Source organism: Ictidomys tridecemlineatus, chromosome 1 (genome assembly GCF_052094955.1).
Source record: "Ictidomys tridecemlineatus isolate mIctTri1 chromosome 1, mIctTri1.hap1, whole genome shotgun sequence".
In the NCBI taxonomy this organism is placed as follows: Eukaryota; Metazoa; Chordata; class Mammalia; order Rodentia; family Sciuridae; genus Ictidomys; species Ictidomys tridecemlineatus.
Window position 1 is genome coordinate 147,043,997 of NC_135477.1, and position 26,364 is coordinate 147,070,360.

The 26,364-nt window shown below is 43.0% G+C and overlaps 1 protein-coding gene across 4 annotated transcripts in view; it reads left to right on the forward strand.

Moving 5' to 3' along the window:
- Window positions 1-26,364, forward strand: part of Mcc (MCC regulator of Wnt signaling pathway) — a 450,812-nt gene that overhangs the window by 349,391 nt on the left and 75,057 nt on the right. For all 4 annotated transcript variants that reach the window (XM_040272372.2, XM_005333213.5, XM_078048875.1 and 1 more), the window contains 2 exons: window positions 17,270-17,433; window positions 19,480-19,686. In XM_040272372.2, coding sequence (XP_040128306.1) covers window positions 17,270-17,433; window positions 19,480-19,686 — 371 coding nt within the window. The remainder of the gene's footprint in view (window positions 1-17,269; window positions 17,434-19,479; window positions 19,687-26,364) is intronic.

Sequence of the window (26,364 nt, forward strand, 5' to 3'; positions counted from 1 at the left end):
GGGTGGCAGTACTTTGCAGTGGAAGTAGCCCAGCAGGTCGCAACAACTCTTGGGTAAGAAGGAACAATCCAAAATGATTTCAGCACATTGATCCTAAGTGACTCAGAGAATGATCACATTCCTTGATTAAGGAAGTTAAATTGAGAAATGAGATGAGAAATGGTCAAAGTATGTTTGAGATCGTAGAGAAATGTCTATGTGGAAATATCTGGCACATCGAGTTTTAAACTGCAGGTCATGACCCACTTTTGGGTCCTGAAATTATATGAAAACTAAAGTCTCATGGAAATGAAAACAGAGACAGGATTGTTTCATGAAACTTGTGTATTGCTTGTGTTTGTGTAGTAAGTTGCTAAATGAACTATTCTGAGTTGCAGTCAAAATGTTGTACAATATTGGGCTGGGGATGTGGCTCAAGCGGTAGCGAGCTTGCCTGGCATGCGTGCGGCCCGGGTTCGATCCTCAGCACCACATACAAACAAAGATGTTGTGTCTGCCAAAAACTAAAAAATAAATATTAAAATTCTCTCTCTCTCTCTCTCTCACTCTATCTTAAAAAAAAAAATGTTGTACAATATTGGTCCACCCAGAAATGCCTGCCTGGATTGAAATTGAAGGTAGAGGCTTTGAAGTCAACTGAGCTAAAGTGATCCCATGGTTGAAAGGATGTGGAGCCAAAAGAGGAAGGCACCCCATGTCTTAGGAAACACTCATACTGAGTATGGAGATGGAAGAATGATCAGGAGAAGAAAAGTATACTGAGTTTCATGGGACTTAAAATTAATTGGGGAGTGAAATTTTATCTAAATAGTACACATTTATATTTAATTACCAACCTAAACATGTGTGATAATACCCCAAACAGTCACACAACATGGTATCATGTGACTGTATCAAAGACTCTGAGTCAGCCCAGGGTTCCAGGCTTTCTCTACAAAGTGACAGGTAAGCTGAAATGCAGAGGGTCAGTAGAAATTAAGCAGGTAAAGGGGAAGATGACATCCCTCCAGGTGGGGTACCTTCAAGGAGGGGAAAGACCATTGAGGTAAGGTGGGCTGGGGCACACAGTGTGGATATTGTACACACTGTTAGAAAGTCTGGCTTTTATCCGGAGACCCACCAGAAGGACCGAAAGATTTCAACAGTGGAAGAAGCGGGTGAGATGTTAAGATTTATATTTTTGAATCAGTCCTTCTCCAGTATGGAAAAAGAGTTGTAGATTAAGGTGAATTAGGGAGGTTAGCTAGAAAACCATTCAAAAATCTAGTGGGGCAAAATTATTGCTAGGACTAGGGTGGTGGCAGTCGAGATATAAAAAAAGAAATGGATATGGAGAAGGTGAGAATTTAGCAAGATTTACTGCAGGAGTAAAATAGGGCAAAGGCAGACATGTGTGTGTGAGTGCGTGTGTGTGCGTGTGTGTGTGTGTGTGTGTGTGTGTGTGTGTGTGTGTGTGTGTATGGGCAGGGGCAGGGATGTCCCTGAAGGGTTTGGTTTTCACAGTTTGGTGTGGTTGATGGTGGGCCACTCACCACTATGGGGAGTCTAGCAGAGAGAACCAGGGGGTTTTGCAATGAGTTTTGTTTTGTTTTGCTAATAGGGGAGGGTGGAGGAACAGGTGGAGATCTTGTGTTTTATTGGGCACCAGTTTAAGGTGTCTTGAGGTATTTGGATGGAGATGCTTCAGAAGGCAGTAGGCACTGAGATAAGAAGTGAAGAGGAAAGTTCTGGACCTCAGGTTGTTTGCAGATGTCACTGAAGCCGTAAAAGTGGATGTGCAGAGAGTGAGAAGTGAGCCTGACGGAGCCCTGGGGGCCACCAGCTGAGGACCCATCAGGAGCCAGTGGCAGGGATTTGTCTTGCACCGTTTCAGTCTCAGTTTAAATGTGCCTCCTCAGAAGGTCTCGGGAAGCCCCAGCCTGTGTGACTGTGCGGACATTGTCACTGCCCCATTTGTTGCCTTCTCATATGACGTTGAAATTTTAAATCATGTCGCTGTTTGACTCTCCCACTAAACTCTTTTAGGCAGAAATGTGGTTGTTCATCTGCTAGTGTAACTCTGGAGCCAACGAGAGCCTGGCATGTGACATATGTTCAAAGATCCTGTTGGAACCGATAAATGAATGAAGCAGTCAACCAATCCACCAACCAGTCAGCCAAATAAATGGGTAGGGAGAAAATGAGAAGAGGGGAATCCTAGGGTTATGCCTTGGTGTTGGCCTTAGCAGCAATTCAGGCAGCAGCAAGTGCTTTAAAGACACAGTCCCCCATTGTACGACTGGCTCCCACACTCGGCTCCCTCAAATCTGGAGTGACATCACCAGGGCCTGAAGCTCCTGCCTCCGCTGCCCTCCTTGTCTTCCAGCTCTGGCCACACTGGCCTTCTTTCTCACTGTCCCTTCTCCTGCCTGCAGGCTCTGCATTCTCTCCCTGCTCTTTCCAAGAGTCTGTGCATGGCTTTTCCTTCCGTCAATCAACTGTCTTCTGCCCAGGTCTCCCTGACTCCTTCAGGTCTGCAGCGTCACTCGCTGCAGGCACACCCATCCCTCGTAGCACTTAGAACATAGCACCTGAGCATAGGTTGTGTTTGGCATTTAGTCCCTCAAGTGTTACAAGTCATTGTCACTTACATGCTGGCGGGGAGCTTAGCAACCTTGTATGCCAGCCTCACAGTGCCCACAGGTAAGAGGCACTGGAGTGAATCCCTGAGTAGGAGTGGACACCACCTTGGAGCTCAGAGTTCTTTGGAGAATGTGGTGATAGGTCAGCAGGGAAGACCCACAGTGGGGTCAGGATCACCCAGGAGGCCTGCAGAGAACCTTCATGATAACCTCAGGCAGAACCCTGAGAAGACTTTGTGGAAGTCACAGCTCAGTGGAAATGCAAGGGTCAAATGGGAGAGAAGCAGGTCGGGGAGGCTGCTCGGGGCAGAGAAAGTCTGCCAGGTCCCTGAGGACAACAAGCACTTGGGGACAACTTTGAGAAGTGCAGGAAGGCTGCAGCACAGAGACAGTCATTGTGTGTGTTAATCGGAACTGGCTGGCTGCCTCTTCTTATTCCTTTGCCATTTTCCAATTAAATTGCTTTAATAGGGAAAAAAGCTTCCATATATAAACACCATTATAGGAAATCATTAAAAAGCATCCATTTCATTATGCTTGCTATATTTGCAAACCTGCATTAGTAACCCAGAGGTTTTCTTGGGCTGGATTTTATATGCAGAGTTTGCTACAGTGTATTTGCTGATCTCTAAAGATAACAGGAGTAGTCCAATCTACTCACTTCATCAAAAAGCACTTTTCTTTTGTTTTGCAAATGCCACCTGTCACAGCCTGGCTGCCTGTTCTGTAACCTGGCTCCTGGGCACTGTCTTCTAGGCCTAGAGGGGTAAATGAGCAGTTCAGAAAGTGCTTGAACTTTCCCAAGTAGCTAAATAAAGGAGAAAGGTCCTCAAAAAACACATTGCATTTTAAAATAAATAACATTACCTCTTTTCAAACCTGGTCACACAGTTGGGAAATATAGGTAACTGAATGGCTAAAGTCAAGGTTGAAATCATGGCTTAGAGCTTTTGTTTCCTCAGTCAAGCGAAGTGTTGTAGTTAGAAGTGAGACTGGATGTAACAGTTAATATGTTTTGCTCATGTACTGTACCATGTGTTGAATCCCAATCATGAATGAGGCCCTGAAGTCTTAATAGGGGATCAGAGTTCAGAGAAGGTTAGTCACTTGTCCAAGGCCACACAGTTAAGAGATTTTTGTTGCTGTGCCTGTTTCTGCAGACAGCTTTATTTTTGCACTCCTATTGCATTAGTGAGACATGGTTGATATTGTACCCTTCTTGCCACCCTTCAAGGTCTCTAGTGCTGATAGGGGAATTTTAGGAGCAGCTGTGTGATCACAAGCACCTGGCCTAATTGCCGAGCATTTGTAATTAAACAAGATTCTGCAGATCTCTGAATGTGAAACAACACACTCAGCCCAAACAATTCAGGGTGTTGCAATCAAGCAGAGGACAGATGTATGCATGGGCCCATCGCGTCACACGTGTGTGGCGTCCCCTCCAGCAGGCTCTGTTCCCAGCCCTACTAATGGAACAGCAAAGCTTTTCTGGAGCAATTGCCTGTAAAACAAACAAAATCCCTGATCCCATAGACCTTTGTAGAGCTAGTGGGGGGCTCTGCTCTGGTATTTTGAGACGATTTCTGGATTTTAGCAAGGAACTTTTATTTTTCTGGAACTTAGCAACGTTAAGCTGTTATACGCTCATAGGTTGAAAGGAAGCATAGGATCCTATGCTCACTGGTGCGATCATATAGATGGTATTTTCCTTAGTATGAGTCGTTTTTGGAGGACAACCAAGGAAGAATTTACACATGGAACCTGGCTTTTTGGCACGGCCGTGACTATGAAATATGTTTAACATTAAAGCCAGATTTTCCTGGCTTAGTGGCTGTTGAGGCTTAATGGCTTCGGGAAAAATGTTTAGAAGTGTCAAGCAGCCACTCAAAGTCGGGAGATCAAGTCAGCGCAGGAAAAGGCTGCCCTGCCTCTTCCAAAAACAATTTTTGCAAACTGGGAGAGGAGTGTTTGCAAAGGTGAGGCGGCCTCTCTGGAGAAGGCTCACTTTTTGCTAAGAACCAGGTGGCTTAGTAGTTCTCTCCCAGTACCAAGCTTTTAAAGGGAAGTCAGAGTATTCAGAACTTTACTTGGAAACTTTGAGTATCCAGCCCTCACCCCCACCCTGTGAAAACGTTAGACTGGACTGAAAGTTGCACCCTGCCTCCACGTAACAGGCTGAGTTCTTTGCTGCATCCCCCAACCCCTTCTCCGTAGTTTTATTGAGCAACGTAATATCCCCCAAGCTCAAGACAAGCCTGGGGACATTGGCTTACTGCAGTTACCTCTCTGAGATGACTGTGTTTTCTCCTGAGCCTGATCCAACATGGCGCACCTGAGTGACAGAGGAGACCACTGAAAGTCATTCTGGAAGTTTCCTCAGAGTAACTAGGGTTGAGAGCAGGAAAGGTTATTGCTCTGCTTCAGGCTTATTCTCCTCACATTATACTGTTTGGTTGCTTCTCAGCCCCTGCCCCTGCCCCCCCCCCAAAAGACTTGGGGTATAAATGAGATAGAAATGAAAAGCCATTGATCTGCAACCTTCACTCCAGATGAGCCCCCACCATTGCTGGGATTCATGAATTCCTCTAATTTAAGAAGTCTTTATTTTCTAAACAGATCTTATCTCTTAAGGTTTACTAGGGTTTGGGTTGTTTGAAACTCATGACATAATTTTCCTTATAACCAGCAGGAGTATTAGGTTCTATACCAGCCTGTTTAGCCTGTAATGGAAATAAAGTCCGGGCCCTCATTGCTGTTCCCACCACCCTGACCACCATGGTGAGCTTTGTTACTATGAGAAAAAAACTATTTTGGGTGTCTTTTTTGGTACTGGGGATTGAATTTAGGGGGACTCAGACACTAAGCCATATCCCCATCCCTTTTTATATTTTTTATTTTGATACAGGGTCTTGCTACATTGTTTGGGGCCTCACTATATTGCTGAAGCTGGCCAGGTGTGGTGGCGCAAGCCTGTAATCCCAGTGACTCAGAAGGCTGAGGCAGGAGGATTGCAAGTTCAAAGCCAGCCTCAGCAATTTAGTGAGACAATTAGCAACTCAGTGTGACCCTGTCTCTCAATAAAATACAAGAAAAGGGCTGGGGATGTGGGTCAGTAGTTAAGTGCCCCTGGATTCAATCTCCACTCCACCCTACCCAAATTGCTGAGGCTGGCCTCAAACTTGCCTCAGCCTCCCAAGTCACTGGGACTACAGGCACGTGCCACCACACCTGGCAGTATTTTATGTTTCTGACATTCAGATGCTGGGAGTACATGCTCTCCCTTTCCCTGGGGGCTTGGAAATTCACAGGCCTATTACAGGGAGAACCACAAGTCCTGGCCTAAGCGCTGGGCCTACTGTGTGCAGGCGCTGTTTGCTCTCAGGACTGGGGATGGCCTGTCTCAACAGGGACTCTTGGCTGCTGTAGACAATTCAAGCTGAGAAAGGGCTGTTTGGATTGTTTGAACTTGGGAGGGTGGTCACAGGTGAGGCCCAGGAGAACCCCTGAGGCAGTGAGGCGGGGCTGGAGTTTTCCTTCCAAACATGCCCCTGACTATCTCTCCAAGATCAGTTCTCAAAGGTCCAGAATGATTTTTAAGGCTTTACTTGCAGAATAACAAAAGTTACCCCTTCTCTACCCCAAAGGTTTCCTACCATCCTTTATACCACTGGGGATTATTTTATTCTAAGTGTCAACTCAGTGATCAGAAGTCACCTAAAATGATGCTGACATTTGTGTCACCAGAGCCTTGCTTTCTAGAAGTGCTTCCAGCACTTTTATATAAGAGGCAGAGGGTGCACAGAATCTGTGCACGTTGGAGGGAGGGGTCTTAAAAGAGGCACCGAGGACTCAGGCTGGCCATCCCTGAAGAATGGCTTTACAACAGTTGATGTTAGGCCATCTTCCTTGGGTCTTCTTATTTACAACCAAGTCTGTTGTTTCTCAGAAACAAACTGTCCAAAAAAAAAAAAAAAAAAAAAAAAGCAGCAAAAATGAAAATAAATCCCAGGCTGGTAAGATTTTGCTAAAATAGAAGTCATGAGCATGCAGCCTCATTTTCAGATGTGGGGTGGGGGTGCAGCTTGCTCTTCTGGGACCCCCTCCCTGAGTGCTCCTGTGTTCTCAGCTGGTCATCTGCCTGGGGCAGGCACACTTACTGGGGAGTGCTCCTGTTCTGGGAGCTACATTGAGAAGCCCATCATCTTCAAATTCTCTGGGTTAAATCGAGATCTCAGTGTGTATCCATCTGACATGAGGCCTTCTTGCCTAGAATGTAAAATATTGTTTTCCCTCAACTTTTTATTTTGAAAAATTTCAAACTTACAGAAATGGTAAGGTGAACCCCCCAAAACTGTTTGTTTTAGATTTACCAATTATTAACATTTTGCCACATTTTCATCCCCCTCCTCCCTGTTTTCATCCCCCTCTCCCTTCCTGTGTATGTAATTTTATTTTTTTCTGAGCCAGATGAAAGTCAGTTGCAGACATCTTGATGCTTCATTCCTAAATACATCAGTAAAAACTTCTTAAGAACAGGAATCTTCTCCTGTGTAACCCCAGAGTCTTTAATCACACTCAAGAATTTTTTAACACTGCTGGGACACTAATATATAATCCAAATTCAACTTTTTCCAGTTGTCCCATTAATGCCTTTTATTACTTTGTTGAATCTGAGATCCAATCAAGGTTGACACATTATACTGGGTCATCATGTCTCCTTACTTCCCTTTAATCCTAGGATGGTACCCCCTGCCCTGGTTTTGTCTATCATGATATTGACATTTTGGAGGAGACCAACCCTATATTATCTCAGAAAGCCCTTTATTCTGAATAGTCTGATTGTTTTCTTATTAGATTTGTGGTTAATTTCTTCTTCTTCTTCTTCTTTTTTTTTTTTTTATAAAAACCTATGTAGGTGAAGATATGTTCTCATTCCCATGTTGCAACAAGTTGCTCCTGATGGCGTTGGTCCATTGTTAGTGATGTTGAGAAGTTCTAAAACTACAATGGCGTTGTCCTTATAAATCCTCTTGTCTTAGGTAGACACAGGCAATTTGAGGCATTAAGCAGAGGGAAACCTCTGAGGATACTTTCTTTCTCCTTGGCATTCAGACCCACTAGATTCTATGTTTTCTATGTTGTTTTTTTTTGTCCTGCTTCTGTCAATTCCTGGTGGGAGCGCCTTGCCATGTGCCAAGTGCAGAGGACTGCTAACAAGAAAGCAGCATCCCCCTGGGTGCGGCTTTGGAGTTACAGTAGACTCCGACGTGTTAGATTCCTTGTATGTAATGTCTGGCCTCTTTGCAGAAAGTCTGCTTTGATGCTAAAAGAATTTACAGCTCATTCTTTGTTTTAGTTTTTTGGTGCTGGGGATGGAACTCAGGGCCTTGTTCCTACCAAGCACTTGCTCCACTTCTGAACTCCACCTGCAGCCAGATTTCTTCCACTCGAAGTTGCTCTATCAGGCATGATATGTGCCCAGTCAGAACAGAGAAGTGGGTGGCATGGACTGGCCTTTGGCAGGCAGCAAGGGTAATATGCAAGGTCCCTCCTGCTGCCTCCTGCATTGCAGCAGGCCTGCAGTCACTTCTGTTTCTTAGCCTGGCTCAAATTCACTGTAGCTAATATCTCTTACTTCACTGGCAGCTTTCTACCTCCAGGAACTTAATTGAAAGCTTTCTGCCTTTTAGAAAGTGTGATGTGTCATTTGAGATGTCTTAAATTTGATGACCCTTGATTAAGAAGTAGGCAACAAAAGCTTGATATTTTAAAAAGTTGGCTTATAAAAAGCCTTTTATTTCTATGATGCTTTCAGCTCATCTAGTGTAAATCGAACGCCTACTCCAGACCCAGCGCTGTGAGTCTCTGGGAATACAGTGTTGAATGAACGGAGTCATTGCTCACCAGGGCTGGACTTGCCAGGGTCTATGTGTTGGTTAGTAGGTGATTACGGGGAATATGATACCCTGATCAGATGCCTCCTGGGAAACAAGATTCCAGGGCAAAGCTTAAAGAAGACCTGTTGGAAAAGGAGTACGAGAGGCTTCCAAGCTGGGCAAATACCTAACCAGTAACTGTGAAGCGAATACCAAGTCCCAGAAGTGTGTGCTGTTTGAATCCGAAATCACATGTTGGAGCAGATTCATCCAGTGAATGAAAGTCCCAGCCTCTCCATTAGGGAGACTGGGGGATAGTTTTTAACACCTAATCCACGTAGCTGGACTTTATGTGGGTTAGAATTTTTTCCAGGGGTTTTAAAAAACAATAGCAGCAATTTTTAATACCTGATTCAAAATGAACCAATTCTGGCATAGTTTATGGTGTCACCTTGGGGCATAGGCATGGTTGGTCCTGAGACAGAAAGAAGAAAGCCAGGTTTGCCCACTAGGATGTATTTAACTGGGCAAGATTGCTGTTGAGTTTCTTTAGTTTTTGTAGCTAAGAATGTCCTCTGACCTCCTTTCCTGATTTCCAAAGTATATGGGCCTTCCCTCAAACAGCAATATTAAAACCTAAGACCCTAAGTTCTCATTAGGAAAATATAACCTGAGCTGTGTGTTCTCTAGCTCCCACCAGAAGCCTAACTGGGAAGTGTCACACTCAGAGAAGATAGCAAAATACTATAGGAAGTGCTGCAGACTCCAACAGGGCTGGGAAGTAGCCAGCCAGGCAGGAAGTGGGCTGGAGCACCCACTCGCTGAGTCCAGAGGGGTCTCCTCTGCTGCTTGGCAGATTGTTGTAGTGCAGAAGGGCCCAACACTGCCACACCTTAGAATTTCACAAGAATAGCCGCTAATCCTACTGACTTTTAAATGGTGATAAATTCTTCAAAACTTGCTTTTAAAAATAGGACCATTCTGGACACTCCAACCCTGCCGGATGTGCAGACACATTATCTGGCTGTTGCTGGCTAATTTGCACCCTCTAGTCAAAGGAGAGGTCAGTTTCACATACTTTTCTGTGTCCTGATCCATCAGACAGCAGGGTAGACACCTGGAAAGCCACATAAAAATTCCTTGACATTGTGCTCTATGGTCTATGTCTTCTTTTCTAAGTGAATGTTAGTTTAAGAAAGAAAATATATATATAGGAAATCTACATAAATGTGAAACTGGCTGAGGGGACTGACAGTCACATTGCTTCATGTCCCATGAAGTCCCATGTTCCTAAATTCTTTCAGTATTGATTGCCAGAAAAAAAAAAAAAAAACATTGTATTTCTTGTGAAATGGAAATGCTTTCTCCTTTCTGACAGGAGATAACTTATTTTTGCTCTGGCTGCCAGGAAGCTCACAGCTAAATGAAAGAGTTGACCTCAGAAAGTTGTGTTTCTCCATTTGCTTCCACAGCCGTTCCCCAGTCCCAGGTGCTGGGTCCCCCCCCCACCTTTTTTGTGGTTGTTTGTGAAAAGTCCCCTCAGATTCTTCTTTGGAAAGAGACATGATATAAACGAAAGAGAAAAGTGCAGCTGAACAGAGGACCTCCTCTCTCCCGTGGACATAGACGTGGGTAAAGCACAGCCTGGCAAAGGGAGGAGTGGGTCTCCCTCCCAGGGACTCGCTGGAGCTCCTGACGGGGAGGCTGGAACGTGGAAGAGTCAGTGACTCCCGACAGTTCTTGAGGTCTTATTTCTCCTGCTCTCCCATTCTCCAAAACATTCTTTAATTAAACAATTTTCTTCAAATCCTTTGTAAGCATGTAAGTCCTACAGCACCTCCTATAGTATTTTGCTTTGTAAAGCGATGATTTCTGTTTCATACATACTTATTGCTTTTATCTTCTCGTTTTACTCACTGAAATACATTTATTATTTTATTATTATGGAAGTTATGTATATTTGTGGCTGTATATACATACATGTATGTGTATATGTATAAAAAAATTTAACATGTTAAACCGTGTGTGTGTGTGTGTGTGTGTGTGTGTGTGTGTGTGTTACTTGGAATGGAACCCAGGATTACTTTACCACTGAGCTATATATCCAGTCCTTTTTATGTTTTGTTTTATTTATTGTTTTATGGTATTTATTTATTGTTTTATGGCATTGGGGATTGAACCCAGGATGGTTTAACCTCTCAGCCACATCCCTGATCCTTTTTTTTAAATATCTTTTTAAAATTTTTTTAGTTATAGATGGACACAATAGCTTTATTCTATTTATTTTTATGTGGTGCTGAGTATCAAACCCAGTGCCTCACATATGCGAAACAAGCGCTCTGCCACTGAGCCACAACCCCAGCTCCCCTAGTTCTTTTTATTTTATTTTATGATTCAGGGTCTTACTAAGTTACCCAGGCTGATCTTAAACTTGTGATCCTCCTCCCTCAGCCTTCTGAGTCACTGGAATTATATAGGCGTGCATCTCAGTGCCTGGCTCATATTAACCATCTTTAAGCGAATGGTTTAGTGATATTAAGTGCATTCATAGAATTCTCCATGTCCAGAACTTTTTCATCCTCCCCAGCATTACCTGTACCTAGCATACCTGTTAAACAATAACTCCTACCTCCCCTAACCTCCACATGTCCATTCCACTGTCTCTATGAAATTGCCTATTCTATTAGATATCTCATAAAAGTAAAATTATGCAGTATTTGCCCTTTTGTGTCTGACCTATTGCACTTAGCATAATGTTTTCAAGGTCCATTCATGTTGTAGCATGTAATGGAATGTTATTCCTTTTTAAGGGCGATGCATATTCTGTTTGTGTATGTAACCATTTAGTTTATTTATTTGTCAGTGGACGCTTGAATTGTTTCCATATTTGACTAATGTGAATAGTGCTGCTGTGAACATTGGTGTACAATCATCTATTGGAATCCCTGCCTTCAGTTATTTTGGGTGAAAGCCTAGGAGTAAAATTGCTAAATCACATGGCTCTTCTATGTTCAACTTGGTATTCTTGCATTGCTGTGGATCAAACCCAGGGCCTCTCACTTGCTAGGCACATGCTATACTACTGAGCTACAGCTACAGCTCCTGTGTGTAACTTTCTCACAACCACTGGTTTCTATACCTGCAACATTTTACATTCCTACCAGCAATGCAGAAAGGTTCCAATTTTTCCATGTCGCCACTGATAACATCATTTTCTGTGTTGTGTGTGTGAGTGTGAGTGTGTTTGTCATTCAAATTGCTATATGGATTTCAAAAACCATTTTGACAATATCTTCCATTTATGGAGTATTTTATCCATTAACCATTAATGTAATTAATGATATGGCTGACTGGGGGTCTCCCAATTTACTATTTGTTTTCTGTTTATCTCCTTTCTGATTTTTTTTTTTTGTTGTTGTTGTTCTTTTCTCCTTTCTTCCTCCTTTTGGCTTATTTGATTTTTTTTAGAATTTTATTTTAATTTATTTATTATCTTTCAATGATCTCTCTTAGCATCATTTTTTTTTTTAGTGGTTATTCTAGGAATTAGAGTACCTTTTCAGAATCTACTCGGAGTTAATATTCCTCATTTCATTGTGATTTCTGTCCCTCCTTTGGCTCCTTTGGGAAACAATGGCTGTGGCTAGGCCTGCAATGTTCTGGATTGCACTTGCACACCCAGAGATCCTTATTCCAGCTGCAGTGGTGAAATCATCGGACCACAGGAGGCCATGGCTGTAGTTCCAGCTGTTCTGCGTACCTACTGTGCAGCCTTCCTGAGTAACCAAGTCCTTAAGCCTCAGCTAGCACCCCAACCTAGTGGGATGGACTATAATATGCAGGAAAGCCCTGTCCAACCTGGGTTAGGATAGAAGACATAAAAATAGGTAGAGACATAAAGGAAGTATAAGAGTTTTTCTTCAGGAGTTCCACATGCTTTTCCAGGCCTGTCACTCCCTAAGCCAGCCCCCAAATTCCTGGGAAATCTGTAAATCTACCTCTGAACCACTAATTAATTCCTTAATAAACAGATAAAGAGATAGGATATTTGAAGAAACCTATAATTTAAGAGACTTTCAGTGCTACCTACAGATGAGAGAATGAAGAGCGTATCAGACGAAGGATCCAGAGATTGACTAGACCACTGGAAACCATCCTGAGTTCACCAGACTATTATTCCTGCATGCCTTTCTGTACCCACCCCTCACCAAGTTTCCTTTAAAAGAAGAGCTGAGAACCCTGAAAACTCCTCTCATTCTCGAGATGACCTGCATACTCCCTTGAATGTATATCTGCTTTTGTAAATAAGCTTCTGACTGGTGTGTGTGCTGAAATTCTCCTCCTTTGCGGAGGCCAAGAACGCCCCAGTCCTGAGGTGAGTTCCCCTTCTCTCCAGGAACGCCTCAGACCTTTCCTTGAAGACATCTCCTCCCCTATGACTAAACCAAAGGATCATGATTCTGTTTCAGGAGCTAGGTCGCTGTGAATGCCACCTCTCAGGCACATTTTGCCCTGCTTGGATAACCTGGTTCCTTATCTTGGCCTCTCTCATTCCCTCTGGTCCCTTGATGTCACCTCTGGTTTTTTTTTTTATAATTGGTGCTTTTTTATTTATTTTTTGAGAGAGAGAGAGAGAGAATTTTTTTTAATATTTATTTTTCAGTTTTTCGGCAGACACATCTTTGTTTGTATGTGGTGCTGAGGATCGAACCCAGGCGAGCACGCTATCGCTTGAGCCACATCCCCAGCCCTCATCTGGTATTTTGTGGAGACTCAGCCTTTGGTGTTGGAGGCCCTGTCTCTGGCAGGGATCATAATTATGCAGGGCACTGTAGGAAGGAGTTTGGAACTTGTTATAAGGGTGTATTTAGAAGAATATTCCACAGACAGTGAAAGAAAATTCTACAGTATGGAGCAGTGTTGATGGGGGTGGACGGTGGCGAGCGATTGGTGTTATGTGACATTACCTCTGACAGGGGACCCAACTCATCTGCTCCTGGTAGCCTGGCCACCTCATCCTTCTGTGAGACACCAAACCAGCACAATGGCAAAGGACAGCCAAGTGTGAGCAGATCATTAATCGGTTTTATATGAAGCCACGTGTGCAGAGTTCTGTGGATAACAGACTGCAGTATGTGGGGTCAACCAGCCAACAGGGATATTTGCATTCATTCTTCCTCCTAAGACTTAGAAAATATTTGTAGCCCTCCTTTGTTTGAAGTGTGGATGCCTGTGAGCTCCTTACAGTCTGGGTCTGACTTCAGTACCTTCCTCATGTCTTTCTGCCTCGTCCTATATTTGCACTGTGTTCTTGATGGGTATTTCCCAGGGCAGTGACAGGCAGCTGAGAGAAGGAATTGCTCCAGCAATTCCCTTGTAGATCAGTTAACCTCTCAGAATTGAGAACAGTCTCTTGATCATCTTTGAACTCTGCTTCCAACCTGAGGCCAGGGCTCAGCAACTGTCTGGTTATAGAATGAATGGCAACTCTAGTTGGACCTCTGGTCCCTCCTCCTGTTCCCTGTGGCCCAACATCCGCAGGAATCAGCCTGGTTGCTGCCCCTGCAGTTCCACCATGAGAACCCCTCCGCAGACACATCCAACGTGACTGCTGGGTCAGGTGGACCTGTGCTGGGGAAGTCAGCACGGAGTGACTGAAGGGAAGCCTCTTTTCTTCCTTATCCTGTCTGTAAGTGCTTAATAGTACAAATAATTCAGGGATGTGTGTTCACTCCAGCTCAGGGCAACAGGAAACCTATTCCTGAGGGCAACTGATCTTTGTGGTCACTGGGGTGTGCTGCTCCGCACCTGGGCCCCTTTACCTCTCACTGGTGGTGTATACCTGCCCCTGGTGTCCAGAGGGCCCTCTACAGTGATGATTATCCTCATTTTAGCAGCTTAGGGTATGATCCATAACAAAGAAGAAAAGCACAAAGCTGATGTAGAGCATGCTACTATTGAGAGTCTGTGTTTTTTAGTATTATTGTCTTTTAAAAGAAATTTTTTTTTGGGGGGTACCAGGGCTTGAAAGCAGGGACACTTAACCACTGAGCCACATATCCAGCCTCTTTTTATATTTTATTTAGAGACGTGGTCTTGCTGAGTTGCTGAGGGCCTTGCTAAACTGCTGAGGCTGGCTTTGAACTCACAATCTTCTTCCTTCAGCCTCCCGAGTCCCTGGGATTACAGGCTTGTTCCACTGCACCCAGCAATTATCTCTTAAATGTAGAGTGATGTGTAGTGTTTATATTTTCCCATTTAAAAATAGTATTTGATGCCTATGTTGGAGATACGATGGTAAGGAAGATCAAACATCCTTCTCTGATAGTGCCACGAAGAAAACAGGACAGTGGAACAGGAGCAGAGGAAGATGGAAGCCGTGCTCTAGGTAGAGAGGGGCTTGGTGAGAAGGTGACATTTGAACTGAGAGCTGCATGATCATTTGTGTGGAAATTAGTCTAGATAGAGGAAACAGCAAAGGAAAAGGAACCCTTGGGACAGACCAGAATTGGGCATGTTCCCAGGACAAAGAGAAGACCAGAAGTGTGAATAGAACATACGGAATACCAGGAGGAGGTCATGTAGTTCTCACCTTGACTGTACTGCAGAATTATCTAAGGAACTTAAAAAAAAAAAATAATTCCAGTGTCCAAGCCCCACCTGCAGAGGTTTGTGACTTAATTGATCTGGGGTGGGACCTGGACATTGGCCTTTTATAAAAGTTTCCTAGGGAATGCAGCTTGGATAGGCCACGAGTCTTGATCTTGCAGAGTGTTACAGGCTCTGGTAAGAACTTGGACTTGAGTTGAATGACAGTGTGAAGTTATTGGACAATTTGAACTAGGAAATGAACATAATCTGATTTATGTCTTTAAGAGGCTCACTTTGGCTCTTGTGTGGGCAGTGGAGCTCGGGGGTTATTACCATGGCCCCCTTGAGAAATGATGGTGACTTGAAGCAGGGTGGATTCAGTGGAGATGGTAGGAGGAGGTCAGTATTTGGATTGGAGGCTGTGGTCAAAAAAAATGGATTGGATTTAGAATGTAATGCAAAAAGATCTCACGATGCCTCAGAATTGACCCGATAACCTGGTGGGTGGTACTGCCATTCACAGAGAGGTCAGGGAGGTCAGGGAGGAACAAGTTTGAGAAGTTGCCATGCCTTGTTTGGAGTGAAAACTTCAAGCTGGTGTTCTGTCTAGAGTTAACTTACAACCAAATGAGGTTGGCTAAACTATCCTGAGAAATCCTGTTCCTTTCGTGCTGAGAGTTTTCTTGAAGTCTTCCAAAGGTAAGCACCAAAAGCCAGTTGACCACTTTAGTGCATAGGACCTGTGACGAGCAGGGAAAGCTTCTTTCATACCAGTATCAGGTGGGATGTAGGGGAAGGATATATTTTGAGAGATTGCATGTAGTCAACACCTGTTTTGCTATAATAATTGAGTAGTGTGGTCATTTATAGAATCAGAAATAACAGGTTAAAACATTTATGTTTGACTTAAAGGGAATTCCCCCCCCCCAACAAAGTTATTTTCCAAGATAACTAGCTTATGTTATAAATTTTCCTTCCCTGAGCAGGCCCTGGATATCTGGCAGTAAAAATAATTGAGATTGGTAAATCAAGATTAGATTATTGGAAACTGGATTGGGTGATGCACACCTGTAATCCCAGCTACTTGGGAGACTGAGGCAGGAGAACTGCAAATTTGAGGCCAGCCTGGGCAACTTAGCAAATCGCAAATCCCTATCTTAAAATAAAAATTAAAAAGGGATGCAACTCAGTGGTAGAGTGCACCCTTGTGCCATAAAATCTCCAGGGTCACTAAATCAAAAATTAAATAATTAGAACTCTAATTCCAAACTCCAGACTGTAGACCTCAGAAATGAAATATTCATATTTTCCTAATTATGCTGATGGAGCCCTGGTGCAGTGAGAACAACATGGAATTTTGTAAGAAGTTTGTCATTTTTTTTCCCCTGGTGAAAGTACATGCATTAAGTTGTAAAGATGAAGTCTACGGATTGGTATATGGAGTGGGGGAGCCCAGATTTGAAGTTCACTGGGGGCAAGAACTTTCTCTCAACTTTTTTTTTTTAAGTACTGGGAATTAAACCCACAAGCATTTTACCACTGAACTACATTCCCAGTTTTGTTTTGTTTTGTTTTTTTAATTTTGAGATAGGACCTCACCAAAGCTGAGAGTCTTATTAAGTTGCCCACACTGATCTCCAACTGGATATCCTCCTGCCTCAGCCTCCCAAGTTGCTGGGATTATAGGCACATGCCAGTATCTGTGCACCTGACTCAGTATCTGTTTTTCAAAAATGCCTACTACATTGCTCATTCTGAGGCTTTGAACTGTTTGTTTAGTAAAGTTGGGAAATGTTTGTAGCTGAAACTCTGGAGTCAGCGCTGGCTGAACAGGAATGTTGACCAGAAGGCTTTTGAAATGCCAACAGCCCCTTTGGGAGGCACTTCTGTGTTCTTAGTAAAGAAACTCTGGATGTGGCTGCCTTTGAGTGAAAGGCAGGAGAATTTAGGATGGTGTAGCTGTTTAGAAAATGGGTAGGACCTGAGACTCCTTTCTAAAGAGCTTCAAGTTTGCTCTAAGCCTCCGAGGCAGCCCTGAGGGGAGGCTGGTCCTGTTGCACACTTGTAATCCCAGCTATTTGGGATTACAGGTGTGAAATGTTGAGCTCCTTTGCTGTCCCACAGAGCGCCTGTGTTGCCAGTCTGCCTGCTCCATACCATGTCTGTCCTTGTTACCCACAGATAACTGCAGTGACCTAAACTCAGAACTGCAGAGGGTGCTGACGGGGCTGGAGAGCGTTGTCTGCGGCAGGAAGAAGAGCAGCTGCAGCCTCTCGGTGGCTGAGGTGGACAGGCACATCGAGCAGCTTACCACCGCCAGCGAGCACTGCGACTTGGCTATTAAGGTGGGCCTCCCTCAACCCACTGCCGGGCGGTCTTAGATTATGTGAGGGGAGTGGTCAGAACCCACTCTGGAGGCATGTTTGTCTCAAATACCTGTTAGGGATGTTTCAGTGACAGCCATGCTAGAGATTGGGCCACCAGGTAGAAGCAGGGGCCCCACAAATCTTTGCTTGGCTGAATGACTTTGGAAAAAAAGCCATTATATTGACAGTCAAGATCTCTGGCTTTTCTATAAAAGAGATGGTGTGCTTAGAAATGATTAGATTACTAGCGCCCAGCCACATCATTTTAGCACGGTTCATGACAGAGTACTTGTAAGTGTACCAGGGAAGTTTTATTGGAGCTTTAAGGCCTCAAGAACACGATTTCATGAGTTAACAATCTGTGTCGCTGACAAAGGGGAAGATTCAGCACCTGACTGAGTCATCCCATCCCCTGCACAGTACAGCTGGGTCTCAGCCACACCTCTGACATGTTTTCATCTTCCTGCTGAAGAAGGAGCAGGTGAGGGGAATCTGCTGCATCTGCACAAACTCATCCTGAACAATGGGAAAGACAAGTCCAGCTGATCCCGGGCCTCAAGTGTCTTTACGTTACTTCACTATAGCTTAGTGACCTAGGCCTAGCAGTTCAGATTTAGAAGTCTGGGAGGATCTTATGCAAAGGAACAATCTAGGCCCAAGTTTCTGTCAACAGGAACCCTGGATTTTCCCCCAAAGAACTGTGCTGTCTCAAGGTACAGCATGGTGTCTGTTTATAACACAGCTGGCTTTCTCTCTCTTTCATCTCAGTTGGAAATATATAGGTGAGGTGGGGTTGGGGATGAGGAGAAGCTATCACTGGTGTTTCTTGCTCTGGAGTCTCCCAGGCTCCACATTAGATGGCAATGTCATCTTGGGTACTAGCTCCAGCCTCCACATTGAGAGGAAAAGAGGAGGCCAGGGACTTCTACCAACTAGCCAGGGACATAGCAGGGCCCGGAGCATAGCCAACTAGGATAAGAGTCTTGGATTTGAAAGGAGAAACAAAGCAGATCATGAGGAAAGTGGCAGCAGGATTTGGGTACCTGTGTTCCTCAGGGAACCAGTGTGAGCCTCTGAGGGTGGCTCCTAGGCGTTTTAGTATTTGAAACCTGTTTCTCATCATGTCTCTTCTTGGCCTTTTGCAACTGCCCAGTAATTCTCCCTTCTGTTTAGAAATCAACTGGCCTCTGCTTCTTTCACAAAGGACAATATATGTGAATGAATAGTTTCTGAGAGCAAGCAGAATAAATTCTTTTTTTTTCTTTCTAATTTTATGTATCTTTCTTCTGCACTAATGCTGTTGTAAATGAATTTTTAATAACCCTTCAAATACGATAAGAGATTCTCTCGTTTTTCTTTCTTTTTTATTTTTTAATAGTTTTTAGTTCTTAGCTACCTTATTAATTAAATCCCCGCTGTCTGAGAAACCTCCACAATGAGCTTCCTCTTTTCTGTGTCACTGAGGTTTATTTTTGACTTTCACATCTTGGGACTGAACCTCATTTGCACCATCTGAATTCTTACGTGGCACTGAAAGTGGGGAAGGTTGAGGTGACCTGTTTTATTGCTGAGCTGGCACACAGGAAGCCTGTAATTTAGGAAACTTCCAATTAGATTTTGCATGCAGTTTGCCACCTCACGTTTGTCACTGCATCCCCCGGATCAGTAATTGTCCTGCTTCCTGGTTGCACATTTGCCAACTCTGGAACTCAAGTGAAGGAGATCAATGGTGGCATGTTGGTGGTGGTTAGCACCAGGCTGACTTAAACACCAGAAAGGGACAGTGTTTTCCTAACTGGGGATGGCGGAGTAACCCAGACCATGACCCAGGCAAGGAGACAGCCTCCTCTGAAACTGGGGAGAGGACCATGGGGGATGCATGTCTCTGATCACCATCCCTGTGTTCAATGAAGTGGCTTTAAGCCTCCTTCTTTGGGTTCAGTGGCTCATGTGCAGCCTGTGTTCTTCCCATCCCGTTTCTCCAAGATAGCGAATATGACTTTTCTTTGTGGCCATGTTTTGCAGACAGTTGAAGAGATCGAAGGGGTGCTTGGCCGGGACCTGTACCCCAACCTGGCTGAAGAGCGGATCCGGTGGGAGAAGGAGCTGGCTGGGCTGAGGGAAGAGAACGAGAGCCTAACTGCTATGCTGTGCAGCAAAGAGGAGGAACTCAACCGGACCAAGGCCACCATGAACGCCATCCGGGAAGAGCGCGACCGGCTCCGGAGGAGGGTGAGCACCACAGCCGGCTCAGTGTGGCCTGTCCCAGCCATGGGGCTGAGAGGAGTGGGCATATACAGCCAAGGGCAGCCCCAAAATTTCATGGATTCTTAGTCTTTGGAATCACCAGCCTTTCCTGGTTATGAAGTCATTCTAGAAAGTAGTTTTAAGATGCTAAGATATAGAGATAAGATTTTTTTAAAACTCCTTTTTCTGGAATCCTAAATCTAAGTAGATGATAAAATTAGAGCAGTTTTCCTCAAACTACTCTCCTGGGTATGCACAACTTCTCCAAGCTCTATTAAAAGGTGCTTCTTTTAAGATAGTCTAGGAGGTGGGGCTGTGGCTCAGTGGTGCAGTGTTTGTCTGGCACAGGTAAGGCTCTGGGTTCAATCCTCAGCACCACATAAAAATAAATAAATAAAATAAAGATATTGTGTCCATTTACAACTAAAAAAATTTTTAAAAAGATAGTCTAATAATATTTTTATAATTTGAAAAAATATAGAATTTTCCCCTTTCAATTTTTTTCTACAAAATTTTCTTTAACTTCTTAGTATCTGTTGTCACTTATGGCTATATCTAATGTGAAATGTCCCGTCTTCTAGCATAAACTTATTAAAGTTAAAATAACCATATAGTTATGTGTGTGTATGTATCTGTACATGTGTGTCTGTATGTGTATTTGTGTATGCATATCTGTGGGTGTGTATGCACATGAGAGTATGTGTGTGTATTTGTGGGAGAGGGAGAGAGAAATTGATTAATTGATTTCTGTATTCACCTAAGGGCCTGCCTGCTCTAGTTTGAGAACTACTTTGCTGAAGACATATATCCCTTGCTGAAGGTACTGATGTTTCAGCATAGAAATGTTTTAGCATAGAATTGTTAAAGCATTCAGTTTTCTAAAGATGCCATTTTTACCCCGCAGGGACCCATAAGTACGTCTTTGCTTGGCTGTGAATTTTATCTGTGATTGGACTAGGGGTGAAGCAATGGATTCTTCAGTCAGAAACAATTCCCTCCAAATTTCACTTTGAATTACTAGACCTACTTTACTCTCTTTCTCAATCTAAGCAATATTAGGCTGTTACTTTCGAGTCATGCTCTGAATGGTAATTTTGCACATGAAGTAGAATGATAGGGGGAAAATAAATCTAGTTGGTTTCGTCAACCTTCACCATTACTGTTTCTCTCTAACCTTTGGAGACACCTTGGAAGTAACTTGTTCTTCAATAAGGTCAGGCATGTAAATGGTTCTGTTCTTAATCCACATGCAGATATTCTTGTTGTTTGAATATAGAAGAGATAACTATTGTTGAATATTACCAACACCATTCCTCTCCTCATTTATGCCTAATGTCATGATTAAAGAGCCAGCACTCCTACCTCTTATATCTGAACATCATTTATCTTAACTCTTGTGCATTAAGTGTATTTTCAGTACCCAGCTTTACCAAATGCCATTCTCCAAACTTGTATCAGCAGGTGTGAATCATCCTAGTCAGCAAAGGCTTTATCTGGGGAACTCGATGAAATTTACTTAGCACTAAGGCCTACACCACCTGTAATTTCCTGGGTTACCCCCTCTGATCTTTATGACTAATATCCTAATTAGGTATGTGCTTGCTTTTAGTGTGTGTATTCTGTTGGTGCATGTTTTGTGAAGGAAATGTTGGTCTTAGATATAATTACATATTGTGGTTTACAATAAATTTCCTTCTCTAACTTGGGTTACTAAGATGCAGAATAGCTTTTGATTGTAGCAAAAAAACAAACAAAAAAGGGCGCCAATATCCACCCCTCCAATGTTTTCTTCAACTTTGGAGGTCAGCATTAAGAACAGAACAGTGGGGAGGAATTTACATTGTGTACCAGAGCTCTGGAGCCACACTGCATAGGGTCATAGCCTGACCTGCAAAGTCCCTATGAGTCTAGCAAATTGCCTAACTTCCCTGGGCTTCAGTTTATTTTGCCATGAAGTGGGAATAGTAATAATACCCAATGCAGGAAAATTATCTAATACTGATAAAATAGTTACACGGTGTCTGGCATATAGTAAATACTCAAAAAATTAGAATTAGTGGTAGTTGTTTGGACTAGAATCCACATTTATATGTTGAATGGTGTGGAAAGTTTAGTTTCATGCCATCTTTTTGTTTATTTATTTTTAATAAGAATCATTAGATGTTTGAAAAATTCTAACATGAACATTGAATATATTGTAAGTATATAGATGTGCACATGCACACATGTTTCTTCACAAAATGTTTCTTCTGATTGTATTTACTTAAGTTTGTGCCATTAATGTGGTTTTATATAAATTTACATAATTTGTAGTTCATTTACCTCCCAGTAATAAAACTTTAAGGAACTTGTGTCTTCAACTAGTAATGTCTTGTGGGATATGTATACTTACCCATGAATTAGATTTATTTCTAGGCAGTTGAGGTTCTCAAAAGAATTTTCTAGATGCCTTTCAATGCTGGTTTACTAGACTTTAAGTCCTGGAAGACTTCACCCACCCAGTATATTTCATTTCCCTGAGGGATCTACATTTTGTGATTAGCATTATCTTTTGTTTGTCATGATGTGTAGGTTTGCAGAGTAACTGAGCTACAATTCCATTTTCATCTCTGTGATTTTACATAGTTCATGGCTAGTTTGCCTTTGTGCTTTGTAGCAGCTCTGAGTCCATAGTTCATCAAAGTGACCTGAAAATTATTGGGGCTTAGCTTTTTTTTTTTTTTTTTACTTTGCCCACATTCATTTCATAGAATTTTAACTGACCAGATCGATAGGATTGATGCTCCCCACCCCCCCAACTATAATTAAACAAAGTGCTCTCTGTAGGTCTTCTGAGCCTTGTTCAAGATTTAATTAAATCAGATCTTTAATGTAGTCAGTTAACAAATTGGACTATTTGACAGAGCAGTAACTAAGAAACAACAGGCAGACAATTTTTATTATTGGTCCCAGTTCATTATTAAATGAAATGATAATTTATTTCTGAATGTTCTGTAATATAACCACTTATTTCCCCACACTTAAGGAAACAGGCTTAATCCAGGCAAGGTGGAGTTAATTACTCTAGAAAGGAAGCACTTTGTTTTTCTTTCATTCATTTATGTACTTCATAAACATGGCTGGTCATGTCTGTGTCAGGCAGAGGTCTTAGAGTGATGGTCAGAGCACCATGACTGGTTTAAGGGACGCTGGGGAGACAGCCAAGTCAAGAGGTCATAATGGTGTATGCCGAATGGTAGGGACGGTGAACACAGAGAGTGCCCTGGGAACTCATAGGAGGGACGTCAGTAACAGGGCCCAGCTTCTCCCTACTGCATCCATTTTTTTACCTAAATTGTTTAGACTAACTTCTATATAGCCCAAATTATCCAATGCTTTTCCTCATCTGTTTGGCAAAGCAAACTTGATATGACCATAGGCTTGTGAACCCATGTCTCATGGAATCATGGACTTGGACATAAAGTCCCTTCTGAGACTTTATAGATACTCTTCAGAAAGTTCTCCATGTTCATAGTATAAGGTAGTGGTAATAGTTCCTTCCTTGTTCCCTGCTCTCTTCCTGGGACTTCTCAGCATGTCTGAGGATGAATTCCATCTGCCTCTCTATGGGGTCTGGTTTCTGCTCTGACTCTGGTTAACATTACAGTGAATTCAAGAGACTACACACACACTTTTTTTTAAACCAAATAAAAGTTAACCTAGTCTGAAATTTCCTCCTCCTAACTTTCCCCATCTCCCCTCAAAATCTTGTAAAAATAGTTCATGTTTGTTATATTAACTTGGCTCCCCAAAGATTTTAGTTGGGAATGGGAGGCTCCTCTTCCCACTGGTGATAAGGAACCAGTCATTCTTGATATCTAAATGCAAGATTGTATTTATGAAAGATTGCACTGATAGACCTACGTAATAAAAATGGAAGCACCTGGTTCACACAGTTTCTTAAAGTATAAGCAAGGACTCCAGACTCTGCATATTTAAATATTTGCCATTTGGCTTCACAGCCAGAAAAGGGACAGGCAAAATTCCGTAGAGCTTCAGAGCCCCTTTCCTTCCCTGTCACCTCATCTCCTTTAATAGAAAGTAGCATCAAATTCCTGGCAATGGAACCTCTTTTGGGAACAGGAAGCTTGGAAAGGAGATGACAGGAAAGGTGTAAGTATGAAGGGAGGAATTTCCTTGTCTCTCTCTCCGCACTTTTTTTTTTTTCCATAAGCTTTTCAAAGTACTGATCCTGTCATGAGACTCCTGTGGGTCACTTTTATGTCTGTGATTATGTCCGGAGAGATGATGGGCTGCACTATCTGCCCATAGTCCTCCTCGTGCAGCAGAGGTCCTTGTGCTGAGGGGTGCTCAGCGATGCTCTGCTCAGCCAGGTGTGCGGCACATGGTCAAGCACTTGTCCCAGGAACTCAGCAGCTAAGGCTGTTTACAGGGCATCCTCCTATGGTGTTCCTCCAGAGATCCCGATCACTGGAGCCAGTTGCTGAAACTTAACTAGATCTAAACACCAACTCTAATCCACCTTCAGTATCTCCAAGGACACATGTTGATTAGAGACCATATCAGAGGAGATGAAAAAGAGAATCTGAACTAAAGCAAAGGGGCTACTTAATGTGATTATCTAGGACTCTATTATGTGCTTTTTCTATAACATCTACATCCACCCTCACTGGGAGTCTTACAGTGCCAAATCGATGTGCCCAGAGTGGATTCTGTCTATACTGGAAGCAGCCTTTTGCTCTGTCCACATTGTTTCCTGTTATATGCTAACTCAGTATGTCTGAGATATTTTTAACTAGAAATCAGTCTCAGTGAAGATATTTCCAGCAGTGAACTGTTGTGACCTTAGGTAGGTTAAATACAGACTCATCTACTTTACCTTGGAAACTCTTCCAGCCTCCTGAAAACTCTTCCCATTTCACTTCCCTCCCTCATACTCTTCCCACCACCATTGTACATGAAGAAAGACAGAATCGTATAGTTACTATGTATTTACATGTAAATGTATATTTACTATGTATTTATATGTGGATATGTGTAAAATAGACCAGAACAACATAAACTAATGTCATAATAATAGTTATGCAAGGGACAGGTACCTAGGAGTGTAGGTCAAAGGAGATTTGAACTTTCCTATAATGTTTTTTTAATAAGTGTTAAGTGAATATTTTATGTAGTCATATAACTTCTCATGTATAGAAGAATATGTAGAAAAATAGGACACTAATATGTCAGTGTATTAACAGAGGCTAAATCTAGGCAGTGAAAGGATATGATTGCTCTCCCTTCCTCCCCTCTTTTATTGATGGTACTAGGGATCATAACTAGGGCTTCATGAATACAAGGCAAGCACTCTACCACTGAGCCACATCCCAACCCTACTTTTTCTCTCATTCATACTCTTCTTTATTTTTCAAGTTTAGCAAACCAAAAATGAAGTATGACCAGACACAGTGGCACACGCCTGTAATCCCAGTGATTCCAGAGGATAAGGCTGCAGGATCACAAGTTTGAGGTGCTAGCCTCAGCAACTTAGTGAGACCCTGTTGCAAAATAAACAATAAGAAGGGCTACAGGTGTAGCTTGGTGGTAAATCGCCCCAGTATAAAATCTCCAGTGGGTCTAATGTCCAGTATTTTTTTTAAAAAATGATGTATGGATTATGGAGAATGATCTATACCTTTCAACTTTAAACAGTTTGATATTCATGAGCCAGTAAAATTGTTTTCTCTTTTATTCATTAGGGAACATTTGTTCATTTCTTATTGGTTTCATCTTTTCTTAGGAATATCTTGATGAGACAGAGCCTGTGATATTAGCTAGGTTCAAATTCATGAAAGATTCATACAAACCAGCCCTAATCTGGCCCAGTGAGAGGTAGCCCAGAGGAGAGGGTGGGCTCCAGTGGCCCCACCCAGCCTCAGTATGGGGGCGTCAGGTGGCTCTCCCATTGTATGGCTAGTACATTAGTTGGGCTAAAACTGACTCTGCCGTACTGATTGGCTTCCATATCTCAGTGGTATGACACTTATTCCTTGTTTGCACCATTGTCCAGGATGGGAATGGGGACAGGTACACATCTCTGCTCCACATGTTCACTCAGGAGTCCAGGTTGTTGACTGCCCAGCACCTAAGACCACACCTGAAAGGTCTTATCCTAGTGCTTCAAGGCTTCTGCTCATTGCCTTTGGGCCAGAACTAGACCGATGGCTTCACCTAATTTTAAAGGGACTGAGACCCACAGAAGGGCACATGGATATTTGTTGAGAAATAAATGTTTTGACACAGTTGAACTATTTGCTTTGATCATGATACCAGAGACGCTTGATAGAAATCAGAGACCCTGCCAGACACGGTAGCTCACACCTATAATCCCAGTGACTCAGGAGGATGGTGAGTTAGAAGCCAACCTGGGCAACTTAGACCATGTCTCTAAATAAAATAAAAGGGCTTGGGGCTGGGGATGTGGCTCAAGTGGTAGCGCACTCGCCTGGCATGCGTGCAGCCTGGGTTCGATCCTCAGCACCACATACCAACAAAGATGTTGTATCCGCTGTGAACTGAAAAATAAATATTAAAAAAAGTCTCCCTCTCCCTCTCTCTCTCTCTCTCTCCCTCCCTCCCTCCCTCCCTCTCCCTCTCTCTCTCCCTCCCTCCCTCCCC